Source organism: Heterodontus francisci, chromosome 36 (assembly GCF_036365525.1).
Source record: "Heterodontus francisci isolate sHetFra1 chromosome 36, sHetFra1.hap1, whole genome shotgun sequence".
Taxonomy (NCBI): domain Eukaryota; kingdom Metazoa; phylum Chordata; class Chondrichthyes; order Heterodontiformes; family Heterodontidae; genus Heterodontus; species Heterodontus francisci.
Genome location: NC_090406.1, coordinates 13,139,886 through 13,158,101, shown reverse-complemented (window position 1 = coordinate 13,158,101; position 18,216 = coordinate 13,139,886). Strand labels below are relative to the sequence as shown.

The window sequence follows — 18,216 nt, the reverse complement described above, 5'->3', positions numbered from 1 at the left end:
AATATACTTTGAAATATACTGCAGTAAAAGGAGAGTCTGAATTGACACCATCTGTTCAGCTGCTTCTGTCGCTTCCCTCCATTTCCCTAGCCCACTGGGCCAGACTTCCTCTAGGGTTTCCCCCATGCCCTACCCTGAATTTGTGTTTTTCTCTAGTGTCTTTCCTATCTACCCTCATGCCCTCTCCAAGATGAACGTGTCCATGAGACCCACCTTTTGCTCATTTGACTCGATTCGCACTAAACTGCCGACCACTCAACTTCCCTTCCTTACCCCATGTTTGCTGATAATTGTTATCGGTTCTCTTCAGGTACTGTCCCCATCCTCTTCAAATCTACCATCATCACCCTTCTTTTCAAAAAACCAATCCTTGACCCCTCTGCCCTTGCAAACTACCCCCTTTCCTCTCCAAAGTCTTTGAACGTGCTGTTGCCTTCCAAATCTGCACCCATATTTCCACCCCTGCCAGAGTACCAAAAAGGCTTTTATCAAAGTCACAAATTACATCCTATGTGACTGTGACCATGGAAAACTAACCCTCCTCATCCTTCTTGACCTATCTGCAGCCTTTGGTACAGTTGACTACACCATCCACCTACAATATCCTCCATCTTCCAACTGATTGGGACTGCAGTCGCCTGGTTGCATTCTTATCTATTCAGTCTTAGCCAGAGAATCATCTGCAATGGCTGCTCTTCCCACTTCCACACCATTACCTCTGGTGTCCCCCAAGGATCTATCCTTGTCTCCCTCCTATTTTCCATCTACATGCTGTCCCTTGGCATCCAAAAACTCGTCATATTCCACATGTCTGCTGACAACACCCAACTCTACCTCACCACCACCTCGCTTGATCCCTCCACTGACTCGAAATTGTCAGACTGCTTGATCAACAACCTGTACTGGATGAGCAGACATTTCCTCCAACGAAATATTGGAAAGCCATTATCTTCAATGACCGGAGCAGCAATCGGCGGCGGACCTGGGAGGAGGCGGATCCGGAGCGGGACCTGGAGAAATAAAAAGTGGGGCTCGAGGCCCTTACCTACCTTAGACAGCAGTCGGCGGTGGACCCGGGAGGAGGCCAATCCGGAGTGGGACCCGTAGAAATAAAGAGCAGGGCTCGAGGCCTTTACCTACCTTAGACCGGAGCAGCAGTCGGTGGCAATCAGCCTTTGTGTCTCCATGTGCTGGGTTTAAAAAGTGAAAAAAACTAACAGTGACACCACGGGAAATCTGTAAGCTGATTGGTTGGTAAGTAACAGCTGTTGTTGCCTGTAAATACCTTATAAAATCACGAAAAAAACAATTTTTTTTTCTTAAAGCCCTCAAATAGCTACCTTGTAAGTGATAAGGTTAGTACTACTAAGGTTTTTTAATTAGTGTAATTTATTAATAATTGCTAATAAGGTGCTGTTTGGATAGAGCATAAGGCTGTTAGTTGTGTGTGAGGGATTTCACTGACGAGGGGAAGGAGGTACTCTTTGGTCTCTCTTTTCTTTACTGCCTTTTCAGCCTCAACAGTACAGGGGAAGAAGCTGATTGGCAAGTAACTGTTAAGTCATTATGCTTATTATATAAGCAATAATTTTTTTTTATAAAGCTATGTAATAACAGGGCAGCTTGGCCAAGCGGAATGTGCCTCCTGTGGCATGTGGGAAGTCGTGGACACACCATGTGTCCTTGACAAACACATCTGCAGGAAGTGTCAACGGCTGCAGAAGCTTGCGTTCCGGGTTTCGGAGTCACTGTGGTGCATCCGCGCGGCAGAGAAATACGTGGATAGCACATTTCAGGAGGTAGTCACCCCAGAGCTTAAGAGAGCACAGGCAGAGAGGGACTGGGTGGCTGCCAGATAGACAAGAAGGTCAAGGCAAGTAGTACAGGAGTCCCCGGAGAGCATCCCACTTTATAATCGGTATTCATTTCTGAGTACCGATGGGGGAGAGGGTTCCTCTGGAGAGTACAGTGAAAGTCATGACCAGAGCACCAAGGGTGGCTCAGCTGTGCAGGGAGGGAGGAGAAAAGATAAGAGAGCAATAGTGGTAGGGGATTCTATAGTTAGGGGAGTAAATAGGTACCAACGATACAGGAAGAAAGAGGGATGAGGTCCTGCAGGCTGAGTTTAGGGAGTTAGGAACGAGATTAGCAAGCAGGACCTCAAAGGTAGTAATATCCGGGTTATTCCCAAGGTGAGTATAGAAATAGGAAAATACACCAGATGAATGCGTGGCTGTAAAGATGGTGCAGGAGGGAGGGCTTCAGATTTCTGGGGCATTCGGACCGGTTCTGGGGAAGGTGGGACCTGTACAAGCCGGACGGTCTACACCTGAACAGGACTGGGACAAATATCCTTGCAGGAAGGTTTGCTAGTGCTGTTGGGGATGGTTTAAACTAGTTTGGCAGGGGGATGGGACAATTTCAGGGCAGGGAAGGGAGGCAGAAAATTAGCGTGTGGCTCAGAAAGACAGAAGAAGCAAAGGTTAAAAAGTGAGCAGCACAGGAATTTGGCAGTGTTAAAGAGTATATATTTAAATGCAAGGAGTATAGTAAATAAAGCCGATGAGCTGAGGGCACAGATGGACACATGGCAACACGATATCATTGCTCTAATGGAAACTTGGCTTAAAGAAGGGCAAGAATGGTAGTTCAACATCCCGAGATATAGTGCTCTCAGGCGGGATAGAGAGGGGGATAAAAAAGGAGAGGGGTGGCATTATTAGTTAAGGAATCAATAATAGCTTTGAGTGGGGATGATATGCTAAATGAATCATCAAACGAGGCCATATGGGTGGAGCTCAGAATTAATAAAGGGGCAGCCACACTACTAGGAGTGTACTGTAGACCCGCAAATAGTGAAAGGGAGATAGAAGAACAAATATGTAGGCATATTTCTGAGCGCAAAAAGTATAGGGCAATAATAGTTGGGGATTTCAACTACCCCAATATCAATTGGGATACAAACAGTGTGAAGGGCACAGAGGGCACAAAATTCTTGAACTGCATTCAAGGGAACTTTTTTAGCCAGCACGTAACAAGCCCACGAGAGGGGTCGCAATTCTAGATTTAGTCTTCGGTAATGAAGCTGGGCAAGTGGATGAAGTAACAGTAGAGGAATAACGGTAGGGGGACCATTTTGGAGATAGTGACCATAATACAGTTAGTTTTAGCATAATCATGGAAAAGGACAAAGATAAAATAGGAGTAAAAGTTCTAAATTGGTAGAAAGCAAATTTTATGAAACTGAGAGGTGACCTGGCGAAAGTAGACTGGATACAACTACTTGAAGGAAAATCAGTGGCAAACCAGTGGGAGGCATTCAAAAGTGAGATACTACAGGCACAGTGTAGGCATGTCCCCTCATAGATAAAGGGTAGTACTGCCAAATCTAGAGCCCCCGGTTATCTAGAAGCTTATAGGGTAAGTTAAAGCAGAAAAAGAAAGCTTATGATGATCACAAAAAACGTAATACTTTAGAAAGCCTAGAAGAGTATAGAAAGTGCAGGGGTGAAGTAAAAAAGGAAATTAAAAAAGCCAAGAGAGGACATGAAAAATTAGTAGACAGGTAAAATCAAGGAAAACCCAAAGATGTTTTATCAGCATATTAAGAGCAAGAAGATAACTAAGGAAAGGGTAGGGCCTATGAATTACATACAAGGGAACTTATGCGTGGATGCAGAAGATGTGGGCAGGGTTCTGAATGATTTTTTTGTCTCTGTCTTCACAAAGGAGAGGGTTGATGCAGACATTGTAGTTAAAGAGGAGGAGTGTGAAATATTCGATATGATAAGCATAATGAGAAAGGAAGTACTCGAGAGTCTGACATCCTTGAAAGTGAATAAATCACCAGAGCCGGATGGATTACATCCCAGATTGTTACAGGAAGTCAGGGAGGAAATAGCGAATGCTCTGAGGATCATCCTCAAATCCTTACTAGATACACGTGAGGTACCAGACGATTGGAGGTCTGCGAATGTTGTACCATTGTTTAAAAAGGGTGCGAGGGATAGACCAAATAATTATAGGCCCGTCAGTCTGATCTCGGTGGTGGGTAAATTATTAGAATCAATTCTGAGGGACAGGATAAACTGCCACTTAGAAAGGCATAGATTAATCGGGGATAGTCAGCATGGATTTGTTAAGGGAAGGTCATGTCGTACTAACTTGATTGAAATTTTTGAGGAAGTAACAAGGAAGATTGATGAGGGTAGTTCAGTGGATGTGGTCTACATGGATTTTAGTAAGGCATTTGACAAGGTCCCACATGGCAGACTGGTCAGTAAAATGAAAGCCAATGGGAGACAGAGGAATGTGGCAGGTTGGATCCAAAATTGGCTCAGTGACAGGACACAAAGGGTAGTAGTCGACGGATGTTTTTGCAAATGGAAAGTGGTTTCCAGTGGCGTTCCACAGGGCTCAGTGTTGGGTCCCTTGCTGTTTGTGGTGTATATTAATGATTTGGACTTAAATGTGGGAGGCATGATTGGGAAATTTGCTGATGACACAAAAATTGGCCGTGTAGTTGATAGTGAAGAGGATAGCTGTAGACTCCAGAATGATATCAATGGTTTGGTTGAGTGGGAGGAAAAGTGGCAAATGGAATTTAATCCGGAGAAGTGTGAGGTAATGCATTTGGGGAGGGAAAACAAGGCGAGGGAATATACAATAAACGGGAGGATATTGAGAGGGATAGAAGAAGTGAGTGACCTTGGAGTGCATGTTCACAGGTCCCTGAAGGTGGCAGGACAGGTAGATAGAGTGGTGAAGAAGGCATGTGGAATGCTTTCCTTTATTGGCCGAGGTATGAATACAAAAGCAGGGATGTAATGCTGGAACTGTATGAAACGCTAGATAAGCCACAGCTGGATTATTGCGTACAATTCTGGTCACCGCATTACAGGAAGAACATAATTGCTCTGGAGAGAGTACAGAGGATATTTACAAGAATATTGCCAGGGCTTGAAAGTTGCAGTTATAAGGAAAGATTGGATAGGCTAGGATTGTTTTCCTTAGAACAAAGGAAGCTGAGAGGTAACTTAATTGAGGTATGCAAAGTTATGAGGGGCCTAGATAGAGTGGACAGGAAGGACCTGTTTCCCCTAGTGGAGAGGTCAATTACCAGGGGGCACAGATTTAAAGTGATTGATAGAAGGATTAGAGGGGGCATGAGGAAAAACTTTTTCACCCAGAGGGTGGTGGGTGTCTGGAATTCACTACTGGGAACAGTGATGGCAGAAACCTTCAAGTCTTTTAAAAGGTACCTGGACATGCACCTGAAGTGCTGTAACCTGCAAGGTTATGGGCCAAGTGCTGGAAGGTGGGATTAGATTGGGTGGCTAATTTTTTCGGCCGGCACGGACACAATGGGCTGAATGGCCTCCTCCTGTGCCATAATTCTTCTGTGGTTCTATGGTTCAGTCCCTTCCACAATCTCCGTTCCATAGCTCTGACTCCATCCCTCTCCCTGGCAACTGTATGAGGCTGAACCAGACTGTTCACAATCTTGGTGTCGTATTTAACCCCGAGATGAGCATCTGACCACATGTCCATGCCATCACTAAGACTGCCTATTTCCACTTGCATTACATTGCCTGACTCCACCCCTGCATCGGCTCATATTCTAGACTTGAATATTCCAATGAGCTCCTGGCTGGACTCCCATCTTCCACCCTCCATAAACTTGAGCTCATCTAAAGCTCTAGTGGCCATATCCTAACTCGCACCAAGTTCTGTTCATCCATTGCTCCCTTACCTACATTGGCTACCAGTTAAGCAATGCCTCGATTTTAAAATTCTCATTCATGTTTTCAAATGCCTCCATGGTCTCACCTCTCCCTATGTCTGTAACATCCTCCTGCCTTACAACCCTCCGAGATAGCCGCACTCCTCCATTCTAGCATCTTGGGCATCCTGATTTTAATCACTCCACCATTGGCAGCCATACCTTCAGCTGCTGAAGCTGTAAACTCTGGAATTCCCTCCCTAAACTGCTCTGCCTCTCTACCTCTCTTTCCTCCTTTAAGACGTTCCTTAAAGCCTACTGCTTTGATCCCATCTGCACTAATATCCCCTAGTGTGCTCAGTATCAAATTATTTTTGAGAACGCTCATGTGAAGCTCATTGGGACATTTTACTGTGTTAAATGTGCTCAATAAATGAAAACTGTTGTTGTTGTATAATGTCACTTTTTTTTAAGAGGAATGTGGCCCTCATGGTTTGATACATAGTCTTAAGGATTTTGATCCAATGTCTGGTAGCTGCTCTACCAACGTAGTCCCTATAAATCTAAAAAACATTGAGGTGCACAAATGCTGAAGAACTTCATTACAGGAAGAAGTGCATCGAGAGGACCAAAAACCCCATCAGTAGCAGTGAGTATTGCGTTATAAATATAAATAGGGTGATATGGGACAGTTTCACTGTAGCAATCCTCTCTAATAGTTTCCGCATTACCAGGTATCATTGAATTAGAGAGAACTATTCTCCAAAGCCACCCTAATGATGCCAAGTTAAACAGGACTGCACAAACAAACTTAAAGGGAGAGCATTTAAACAGTTATCATTAAAGCGATACTGTCGAGAGGAACTAAGGTGAAAAAGAACATTATGGGAAATAGTTGACAAAGGGGATGATCTCAGACAACCCAAATTAAATAAGAATGCTCAGGGGAAGTATAAAGCAAAGCAAAACAAAACAACTAAGAAAAACAAAAATTCAAAGGATAAACCAGAAAGAAGTAAAATCAAAAGGGACATCTGGAATAATATAAAAGGGGGCAACAGAAAAAATACATTAAGAAAGGGTAGCAAAGATGAAGATCATGAGATATATTTGTTGTGAAATGTTCACAAATAATAGTGCCAGGTACAATGGAGAAGTGAAGAGATGCTAAAACTGGCTGTTAATCAGTAAACTTAAAGTTATGGCCTTAAAGAGTAAGGTTTGGAAACTTACAAAGGCAAACAGCAGAGGGAGGATTATTGAGGGCAAGTGGATAGCATTAGATTCAGTGAGACTTCTCAGGTAAATGATAAACAAAAGAAGAGGTGCGCTGGATTGAGTACAAGAAAATGCATAAGAACATAATAAGTAGGAACAAGAGTAGGCAGTACAGCCCATCGAACCTGCTGCACCATTCAGTATGATCTTCTGCGTTTCTACATCCACTGCACTTCCCCCTCCTATTCCCATATTCCTTGATTCTCTTAATGCCCAAAAATGTATCAATCTCAGTCTCTCATCGACCGAGCATCCACAGCCCTCTGGGGTGGAGAACTCCGAAAATTCGCAACCATCTGAGTGAAGAAATTTCTCCTTATCTCACTCTGAAATGCAGAAAGATTTAAAATAATCAGTAGGGCAAACCCAAAACCCAAATGGGCTTGAAATTAAGGATTAGCATAAAATAGTAAATATTCTGAAATGTATACCTCCTCTAAGGATTCACAATGGAAGATTCACATGGACTGCAACGGTTCAAGAAGGCAGCTCACCACCACCATCTCAGGGGCAATTAGGGATGGGAAATAAATGCTGGCCGAGCCAGCTACGCCCACATCCCATGAATGAAAAACAGATGTGGAAGTAATACAGCCTCTCCAGGCAAAGATATCCCAAGTAAAATTAATACCTTAACTATAAATGAGATTGAAGTCCTCGGCGAGCTTAACAGGCTCAAAACAAATAAATCTACAAGGATCGATAGTATTTATCCCAGAGTCCTGAGAGGGGAAATCTGTGAGCCACTGGTAATCGTAATCAAGGTGTCAATGGACGCTGGGGAGATGATACCCATATTCAGAACAAACACAGGCAACTGCAGACCTATTTCATATAAAATAATGAAACTGCTTATCAGAACAAACTTGACAGTCATCTAGACAACAATAATCTAGTTAATAGCAGGTAACACGGGTTTAGAAGGGGAAGATTGTGCTTAGCCAACCTTCATGATTTCCTTGAGAAAGAGACAACCCAAATGGAAGTGGTCTATTTTGACTTCTGGAAGACTTTTGATAAAGTCTCAAATAAAAGATTATTAATTGAACTCAAAAGGTATGGAGAGTTAAGATTCACACTGGAAATGGATAAGAAACTCACTGTAAAGAGCAACATGTACTCATTAGAGGCATTATGTCAAAGTGGAGGAAGTACTGAGAGGAGTGCCTTGCTACTGTTTCTAATTAAATGACCTGGATTCAGAAACTTAATGTAAACTGATCAGGTTTGCAGATGCTTTGAAAGTGACAGTGGAATCAGAGAAATAACCTTAGAAATTATAGCAATGGACAAAATATGTGTGGGCAGAATAATAGCAGATGAATTTTAAGGCAGAAAAATGTAAAGTGATTTACTACTGAAAAAGCTAAGGATGAAGCTGAGAGAGATGTCAGAGTCTTAGTTGATTCAACATTAAACATACCCAATGAATGCTGAGCAACAATTAACAAAGCTAATAGGGTAGAAAAACCGAAAATGCTGGAAATACTCAGCAGGTGTGGAGAGGGAGAAACAGAGTTAACATTTCAGGTAGGTAACCTTTCATCAAAGGCAATAGGACGTTGAACTACTATTAAACATGTCACAGGCAGTAATGATTAAACTTTAAATTCCTCTGGTTCGACCACACCTTGAATATTGTGTCTAATTTGGTCACTAAAAAATAAGAGATGTCAAAGATATAGTGAAGTGAAGGATGAGCAGAAGTATGGAGTCTGTGGGAGGAAAAAATAATTAAGATTCAATTTTAAAACTCTATACTTTTTCCTAATAAGTAAACCCCCACAATCAAATGTTGCTTCCTGTTACTGCGCCATATATAAGACAGTCCCAAAATTTATTGTGAAAGTACAAAAGAGATTTATTGCTAGTTGGGAGCAACAGCAATTAAAGTGCATGTAATAACAACAATAACATATATTTGTTTTCAACCTGTTCTACTTTTGATTTTGCAGAAGTATAACTACTGCTCTCCTCAGTCATGGTCTTAGTTATAAATGTTTTGCACATTATGATAAACTAATAAATGTATTATTTATTTTGAAATGAGAAGTTAGCTTTCTAGATTGAATGAAGGACTTGCTTAGTGCTTTTCATGACCACCAGATGTCTCAAAGTGCTTTATGTAATGAGTTCTTTTTATGTTGTCTGACGCAACATAAATGAAATATGTGGAGTCCAGTTGATTGAAGATCTCAAACAAGTTTATTAACAGCGAACTATCATATACAGTACCGAGCTAACTATTTACAGGACCTGCCTCCTGCCACTGCTGGTCGGCTCGTGTCTAGATTGAATGAAGGACTTGCATTTACATAGTGCTTTTCATGACCACCAGATGTCTCAAAGTGCTTTCTGTAATGAATTATTTTTATGGTGTCTGATGCAACATAAATGAGATGTGTGTAGTCCAGTTGGTTGAAGATCTCCCAACCAAGGTAGAATATTTGTGTTTTCCATGCCAACTTGCCATAGCTACATTGCATTGTTAGTGTGCCACTGCAAGGGATGGGTGACCTGTTGTATGCAGAAAACCTGGCAATTGGCGGTTGTATCATTGATTTCCAACGACTCCAGTACATGTCTTTGAGGATTCGGACTGGTAGAATATTTGCACTCGTGCTAGTGTCAATCTTAACCCTGAGTGTATGTTTGCCAGCTTGCTTTGGGAATGTGATGCTAATAGTGATGAAAGCTTGTTTGATTTCATCAACATGATGTGTCAGGTTCACAATGTGGAATGTCTGTTCATCTTTTGGCTGAGACTTGCTTCTCTCTGAGTCTTGTCTCAGGTCTGTTTCTCTTTGGACTTCATGTATCGCCTTACGTTTACGCAGGTCTCTGGCGCTCTCCTTGCTGCTTGCTTGTGTTCTACTGTGGCTTCTGGCTGCGTCTTTGGAGCCAGATTTCCTGCATAGGCGGGCCTTGCACAAGTCTTGAAATGCAGGACAATGTTGCGGTGAGGGGGACCAACCACACAGCTTGCTTGCTCTGTTCAAACTGGTTATCGTGCCAATGCTGTTGGCTGCACCTAGTTTGCAGGTTCTGTTTTCCAGCTACAGTGTCTTCATATTTTCTGCCATCTTCCAGCAGTGCATCAATGCTGTGACCTTACTTTTTCCCCAAGAGGTCCTTCTGAAACACTTCAATTGGTGATGATACAATTACCAGCTCCATTAGTCAGTCTGACAGCTCAGTTTCTGAGAAATCGCATTGATTGCCCTTCCTACGGCATCTACTGACGAACTAGCCTATTGATTCCCATGGCTGTTGCCTGTAGGGCATCAATTCCAGGTGGTGAATTCTAAAATTCACTCTTAATCTGAGCTGATCTTCTAGCACTTTCCATATATTTGCAGGATCTTTCTGGTCCTCGTCAGATAAGCCTGAGGTATTGATTCTGTGTAATCCCTTATTTCCAACTGCTCTTAGTATTTTTACAGCCTGTTTCTTTGGTTCTACAATTACTTGGTCTGTAAAGCATAACTGAATTCTTTGTTTGAAAAGTTGGAAAAAGATAGAATATCCCTGGCCTTCCAGATCATGCTGGAAAATTTGGAATCCATCTTCCTGCTGTTCTTTTGCTTTAAAGCTTGCTTTAAGACTTGTTCTATCACTGTTTTCCCTTAAAAAACTCTCTTGCTTTGATTGACAGGAGTAGGTGTTTAGCAATGCTTGTCTGTTTATCTAGCTTCCAGCACACGGGCGGCACAGTGGCGCAGTGGTTAGCACCGCAGCCTCACAGCTCCAGCGACCCGGGTTCAATTCTGGGTACTGCCTGTGTGGAGTTTGCAAGTTCTCCCTGTGTCTGCGTGGGTTTTCCCCGGATGCTCCGGTTTCCTCCCACAAGCCAAAAGACTTGCAGGTTGGTAGGTAAATTGGCCATTATAAATTGCCCCTAGTATAGGTAGGTGGTAGGGAAATATAGGGTCAGGTGGGGATGTGGTAGGAATATGGGATTAGTGTAGGATTAGTATAAATGGGTGGTTGATGGTCGGCACAGACTCGGTGGGCCGAAGGGCCTGTTTCAGTGCTGTATCTCTAAAACTAAAACACACCAGTCTGTATGTTTACACAGTTGTGCAATAGGCATTTCAAGTGTTTTTTTTCTCTGCTAGAGTTTGTTTAGATAGCCATTCAATAGGTATTTCTTCACAGTTGAGTGGTTTTATGTTTTTTTTAAACTTTGGCTGAGCGAATGAAAGCTCTTCACGCTTGAGTGATTTAATGGGTCTTTAAGCTTTAACTTTGAGCTGCGTGATAGGAGGTTTCCTGTGCTATTTGCTGTTGGGCGCCTCCTATAATGGTGCCATCTCGAACAGCCTAGGGGAGCCTTTGAAAACAATCGATCAGCCTCAAATATTGGCCAGGATACCAGGGATAACTTCCTTGCTCTTCTTCAAAATAGTGCCATAGGATCTTTTACATCCACCCGAGCAAGCAGATGGGGCCTCGATTTAACATCTCATTCAAAAGACAGCACTGGCGATGGTGCAATGCTCCCTTTTTACTGCACTGGAGTGTCAGCCTTGATTTGTTGCTCAAGCCCTGGAGTGGGACTTGTCCCAGAACCTTGTTACTCAGAGGCAAGAGTACTACCAACTGAGCCACAGCTGACACTGCATAATTGTGTAATCTATTTTTCTAAACATTTAACTTGACAATAATAAAAAAATGAAAATGCTAGAAATGCATAGAATTTACTGACAAATCATTACTCTGTGTCTTTTTCTCTTTTCAGATGTTAATAGTGTATTTGCAACATTTACTATGCTCTGTCTTTCATATTTCTGACAGCACCCTTGAACATTTGGGAAATAGTCAATGATATTTATGATCACAAAGGCTGTAATGGAAGCACAGAAGAAGTAATTTGGACAGTTTCTTCCAAAGATCTTGTACAATCTGCTCTTTATGGATTACCCAACCCATCTAATCCCTTAAAAAAAATCCTACAATGCTTACATATTTAAAAATAATACAATAAAAAGAAATAACTGCAAATGTTTGAAATCTAAAACAAAAACAGGAAATCTTGCTAACACACAGGAGATACCTGTGGAGAGAAATGACAAATTAACAAATTGGCCAGGATCTCACGAAGCAGAGACTACAGAAATAGAAGCAGGACAAATGGATTAGTTTTGGCTTGCTGTAACAAAGAGCTGCATAGATACCTTCACCAAAATAGCCACCTACAATGCTATAAAGCTCTGTGGTTGCCAATAAATACTGATGGACCAGCTGTAGGCCTTGCATAGTATTTACAGTGCAGAAACAGGCCATTTGGCCCAACTGGTACATACTAGTGTTTATGCTCCGTACAAACCTCCTCCCACCCTTCTTCATCTAATCCCATCAACATATCCCTCTATTCCTTTCTCCCTCATGTGTTTAACTATTCAAGATAATTGCAAATGATACACCATTGTTCAAAAAAGGGTGAAAGGATAAGCCCAGCAACTACAGGCCAGTCAGTTTAACCTCAATTGTGGGAAAGCTTTTAGAATGATAATCCGGGACAAAATTAACAGTCACTTAGACAAATGTGGATTAATTAAGGAAAGCCAGTATGGATTTGTTAAGGGCAAATTGTGCTTAACTAACTTGATAGTGTTTTTTGATGAAGTAACAGAGAGGGTTGATGATGATAATGTGATTCAGTAATGTACTTCCAAAAGGTGTTTGATAAGTGCCACATTATAGGCTTGTCAACAAAGTTAAAGCCCAGGAAATAAAAGGACAATGGCAAAATGAATATCAAGTTGGTTCAGTGACAGGAAAGAGAGGGTAGTGGTAAATGTTTTTTTTCAGACTGGGGGAAGATATATAGTGGGGTTCCCCAGGGATCGGTATTGCGACCACTGCTTTTCTTGATCTATATTAATGACCTTGGCTTGGGTGTGCAGGGCACAATTTCAATATTTGCAGCTGATACAAGACTTGAAAGTATTGTGAACTGTGAGGAAGACAGAGATAGATTTCAAGAGGACATAGGCTGGTGGAAGGGTGGACAGGTGGCAGATGAAATTTAATGCAGAGAAGTGAGAAGTGATACATTTTGGGAGGAAGTACGAAGAAAGGCAATATAAAACAAAGGATACAATTCTAAAGGGTGTGTAGGAGCAGAGGGATCTGGGGGTATATGTGCAAAAGGAGGTGCCAGGGGAAGTTGAGAAAGCAGTTAATAAGGCATACGGGATCCTAGGCTTTATAAATAGAGGCATAGAGTACAAAAGCAAGCAGATTATGGTGAATTTTATAAAACACTGGTCTGGCCTCAACTGGAATCTAGTGTCTAGGATGTGAAGGCATTGGAGAGAGTGCAGAAAAGATTTACAAGAATGGTTCTAGGGATGAGGTACTTCATTTACAGAAGAGAAGGTTGAGAGGAGATTTCATAGAGCTGTTCAACATCATGAGGGGTCTGGACAGAGTAGATAGAGAGAAACTATTCCCATTGGCAGAAGGGTTGAGAACCAGAGGACACCAATTTAAGATGAATGGCAAAAGAACCAAAGGCGACGAGGAAAAACCTTTTTACAAATGAGTGGTTAGGATATGGAATGCACTGCCTGAGAGTGTGGTGGAGGCTGATTCAATCATGGCTTTCTAAAGGGTATTGGATAATTATCTGAAGAGAGAAAATTTGCATGTCTACAGGGAAAAGGTGGGGGAGTCGAACTGGTTGGGTTGCTCTCACAGAGAGCAGCATGAGCACGATGGGCCGAATGGTGTCCTTCTTTGTTGTAATCATTCTATGATTCTAGTGGCCTCAAATACTCCTCATGTTTGTGAGTTCCACATTCTGACCACTCTCTGGGAAAAGAAGTTTCTCCTGAATTCCCTGTTGGATATTTTAGTAATTATTTTAGATTTATGGTGCCTAGTTTTGGTCTCCCTATAAATGTAAATATTTTCTCTAGATCCACCCTATCAAAGCAAATCATAATCTTAAATCAGGCCTGCCACCAGCCTTCACTTTTCTAGAGAAAAGTGCCCCAGCCTGTTTAATCTTTCCTGATAGGTATAATCTCTCAGTTCTGGTTCAATTCTAGTAAGTCTTTGCATCTACTCCTGTGCCTCTTATACTCTATAATAGAGACCAGAACTGTGCATTGTACTCCAAAAATTGAGTAAAACCAAAAATTAATGGCTCTGGTTCCCACGGAGTGACTTGCTGGATTTGTCTGCCTCTCGTTTTTTTTCAATCGTGACAAGGATAAATTAGCAAACAAAGAGGATGAGTAGCTCAACAGTAGTTCCAATTGGGCAACTGGTACGTCAATCAGAGGATGATGCCGGAAACTGGATGTACCAACAGATCGAGTAGTCATTAAGCGGATTGGAAGAAAGGTTTGAGAGTCAGCAACTGGAGGATTAGTAGGAGCGCAGCCATCAGCGGAAAGAGTTGGATTGGGGTAGTGTCTGTCGTTACCTTTAGCGTTCAAGCTCAAGGAGGGGACGGAGGGTGGGAAAATTATAGTTTCATTACAAGATGCCATCCTTGCGTGAGCGCTTTGAGAAGTTCCTGAATGAGAAAAACTTCGTCACCAACATACTAGGGAAGATTGAGGAGAAAACTGGCGTGCGTAAACATCATCTGGCTACAGGTGCGTTTTAGAGTATTGCTAGTAGTTATTGTGATGTTGCTGAGTGTGAACTTATGCTGGCTTGTAGTTTTTCATTAAAAAAAGTTAAATGTAAGTTTATTTTTTATCCGTTTATAAAAATCCAAACGGCGGACTGTTGAAATACCGTCGAATAAATATCGAGGTTAGTAGCGCATTACTTGCGGTTGTGACCGGTTCAGTCCTGTTGTTCCAACACACCTGTTGGCTCCATGTTATCCGGTCTGTTGCTCAATATAAGCTTTGAGTGGTCAGAAGACTATTAACAAAACACGAACCGGCTTCTTTGAAAGTGTCTACATTGCTCACTCATAAGGATATTGTTTTACTCGGGCAGTTTTGTTTGCAAACGTTAACTATAACGGCTTGAACATCACTTGAAATACATCGTTAATTCATGGTCTTAAATCAGAACAAAATGAAATGTTGTTTTGTCTCAAAGGGCATACATTTTTTTTAAACATTTAGTTTGAATTAAAGGACTATAAAATATCCAAGTACTTTACCCATAACTATACAAGTGAAACAGTGATTTACATGTACTTTCAATTTAGTATACTGGTTTTGCTCTACTTTGGCGAGACCAAACGCAGATTGAGTGACTACTTTGCGGAACACCTCCAGTAAGGCTGCAAGCTGAGCTTCCAGTGGCCTGCAGTTTAAATTGTCCATCTTGCTCTCACGCTGACGTTGCTGTCTGGCCTACTACAGTATTCCAATGAGGCTCGAGGCACAGCACCTCATCTTCGATTAGGCATTTTACAGCCTTCTGGACTCAACACTGAGTTCAACAATTTCGGACCATAACCTAGTTTGACCCATTCTGATTCTTTTTCCTTGCATATTTTGGCCTTAATCTTTTTCTCTTGGTTTGCTTTTGGACAGCAGCGGTTCATTATTCTGCCATTGATACCTCCTCTGGATGTTTTTTTTTGTTTACTTGCCCCATTATTACTACCTTTGGTGCTGCCCCACCAACTCTTTTGTCATTTAATGTCTCCTGTCTTCTGCCCTATCAGACTTTCCCTTTTGTTGTTTTTCCATCCTCTTTCTCTCTTTCTCCCCCCCCCCCCACCCCAATTCGTTCTACTTAAAACCTATTCCATTTCTAACTTTTCCCATTTCTGTTAAGTTCATCGACCTGAAACGTTAACTCTTTCTCCACAGATGCTGCCAGACCTTTTTTTTTTAATTCATTCATGGGATGTGGATGTCACTGGCCAGGCCAGCATTTATTGCCTATCCCTAACTGCCCTTGAGAAGGTGGTGAGCTGCCTTCTTGAACCGCTGCAGTCCATGTGGATTAGGTCCACCCACAGTGCTGTTAGGAAGGATTTTGACCCCGTGACAGTGAAGGGACGGCGATATCGTTCCAAGTCAAGATGGTGTGTGGCTTGGAGGGGAACTTGCAGGTGATGGTGTTCACATGCATTTGCTGCCCTTGTCCTTCTAGTTGGTAGAGGTCGTGGGTTTGGAAAGTGCTGTCTAAGGAGCCATGGTGCATTACTGCAGTGCATCTTGTAGATGGTACACACTGCTGCCACTGTGTGTCAGTGAGTATTTCCAGCATTTTCTGTTTTTATATACAATAAAATACCCAATGTTTATACTGAACAGATTGCCCCTTTTTTAAAGCTGTTAGCGAGTGTGTGATTTAGTAACCTGATTATGTACTGTTCCTTATCAAAAAATTAAAGGAGATGGAGATGAAAATTTTTGAAATAGTTTCAATTGTGCTGGGTGGTTCGGGTACGAAATTTGAGAACTTGGTTACCTAAAAGATAGATATTTTAAAGGAGTAATATTGCACTTGGCAGTAGAAGGTTTTGCCGCTAAAATTGAGCTGTGCTTTTGCGCTTACATGAACATTGTGTACATAGTACTGTGCACAGAACTGGTTGTCTTATAAAAAGGGTATAAAGGCACTAGAGAAGGTGCAAGAAAGATTTATAATGCTAATACCAGAACTGAGAAGTTATACTTATTGGGGGGAAAATTGAACAGGCTGGGGCTCTCTGGAAAAGAGAAAACTGAGGGATTATCAAGATTATGGAAAGGTTGGATAAAGAAGATGTTTGCACTTGTGGCAGAGACCAAAACTAGGGGGCATAAATATCAGTCATCAATAAATTCAATAGGGAATTCAAGGGAAACTTCTTTACCCATAGAATGGTCAGAAATTGGAACCCACAAGAAATAGTTGAGGCGAATAGCATAGATACTTTCAAGTTGAAGCTAGATAAAAATATGAGGGAGGAAAGAATAGGTTAAGAAAAGTTGAAGGAGGTTCATGTGCATAAACACTGATGTGGTCCAGTTGAGCCCAATAGCCTGTTCTTTGCTGTACATTCTATGTAATAATGCAGTACTACTTTTGAGGTCACATTCAAGTCTGATCCATTACCAAGTCCTCCTATATACAAAAGCTTTTAAAGATGGGATTACATTTCATGGGGTGATTCTAATTTGGCTTTTAAATGAGCTCACTTCTTCCAGCATTCTGCTCAAATACCTTCATTACATTGCACTGCCTTTCTGAATCTCTTTTTGCACCTTCAAAAGCCTCTTTTAAAACCCATTTTCTTGACTGAGAGTGCCTATCTTGTTTAATCTGAAAACCTTCACATTCAAATCTGCAAGTATAAGCTTTATACTACTGAAAATTAGAGATAATAGACTTTTGTTAGCACAATCCATGATTTTATTTTTTATATAATATTTCAGTGCACAAAAGGTATTCACATTTGAGACTTCTGCAAATGCACCAGCTCTGCTCCCTGAAATAGTCGGGTTTCCTAACTCCATCTTGACATTTGCTGTATAGAATGTCTACAGAAAATTACTAGTTTGTTTATTGTGCGGAGGTGTTCATTTGCACATGGTGGAATTATCTTTGCTTTTTCAAAAAGCATAGTTTTGGTATGTAACCAGCCAGAATCAGTAATTAGTTAACCCTAGAGTAGTCCTGGGACAATTTCTTGCTTGCCCCCAAAATGAAAATATGCATTGTGTAGTTTTTGCTCAGGATATTTTAGACTCCTGAGGAGACTGACATTTTAATAGCTCAATTAATATTTGGGATAAAGGTCTGGCATGTAAAAGGACATCCAAACTCAGTAACTTGAACTTGGTAGTAATTTCTCCCAGATTATTCCCTTACACTACACACCTCTTCTATGCATCAATTAACACACAGCATAGCCCAAAATCATAACTGGGACCTCCCTGTTTGCATTAAGGCTCAGCTACTTGCTGGACATTGAATTGAACAAATGAAAAGAATATTCAGTAACTGTGCTGATAACATTGAGAGATTGAGCACTTTAACTATAAAACTGTATGTGCTATGTAACAGAAGGACAAACTGATGGAAGTTCATAAATTGTAACTTATGTTGCCAGGTTAGCCTTTCAGAACTAAATAACTATTTTCAGTGAATCCTTCAAATGGACCTTTCATTTCTAGTTATGAGGAAACAGTAACAGAATTGCAGAGTACTAGCTACATAGTGTACTGATGAGGGCAATGACTTAATGCTGGAGGGTTATCAACCAGCAGCCTTTTTGATTTTTTTTTAAAACTTGT

General features: G+C 41.5%; 1 protein-coding gene across 1 annotated transcript in view; it reads left to right on the top strand.

Annotated features, from left to right (window-relative positions):
- Positions 1-14,309: 14,309 nt before the first annotated feature.
- Positions 14,310-18,216, top strand: part of reep6 (receptor accessory protein 6) — a 41,561-nt gene continuing 37,654 nt past the window's right edge. The window contains exon 1 of the mRNA XM_068016190.1: positions 14,310-14,613. Within this exon, the coding sequence (XP_067872291.1) occupies positions 14,499-14,613 (115 nt within the window). The 5' untranslated portion in view covers positions 14,310-14,498. The remainder of the gene's footprint in view (positions 14,614-18,216) is intronic.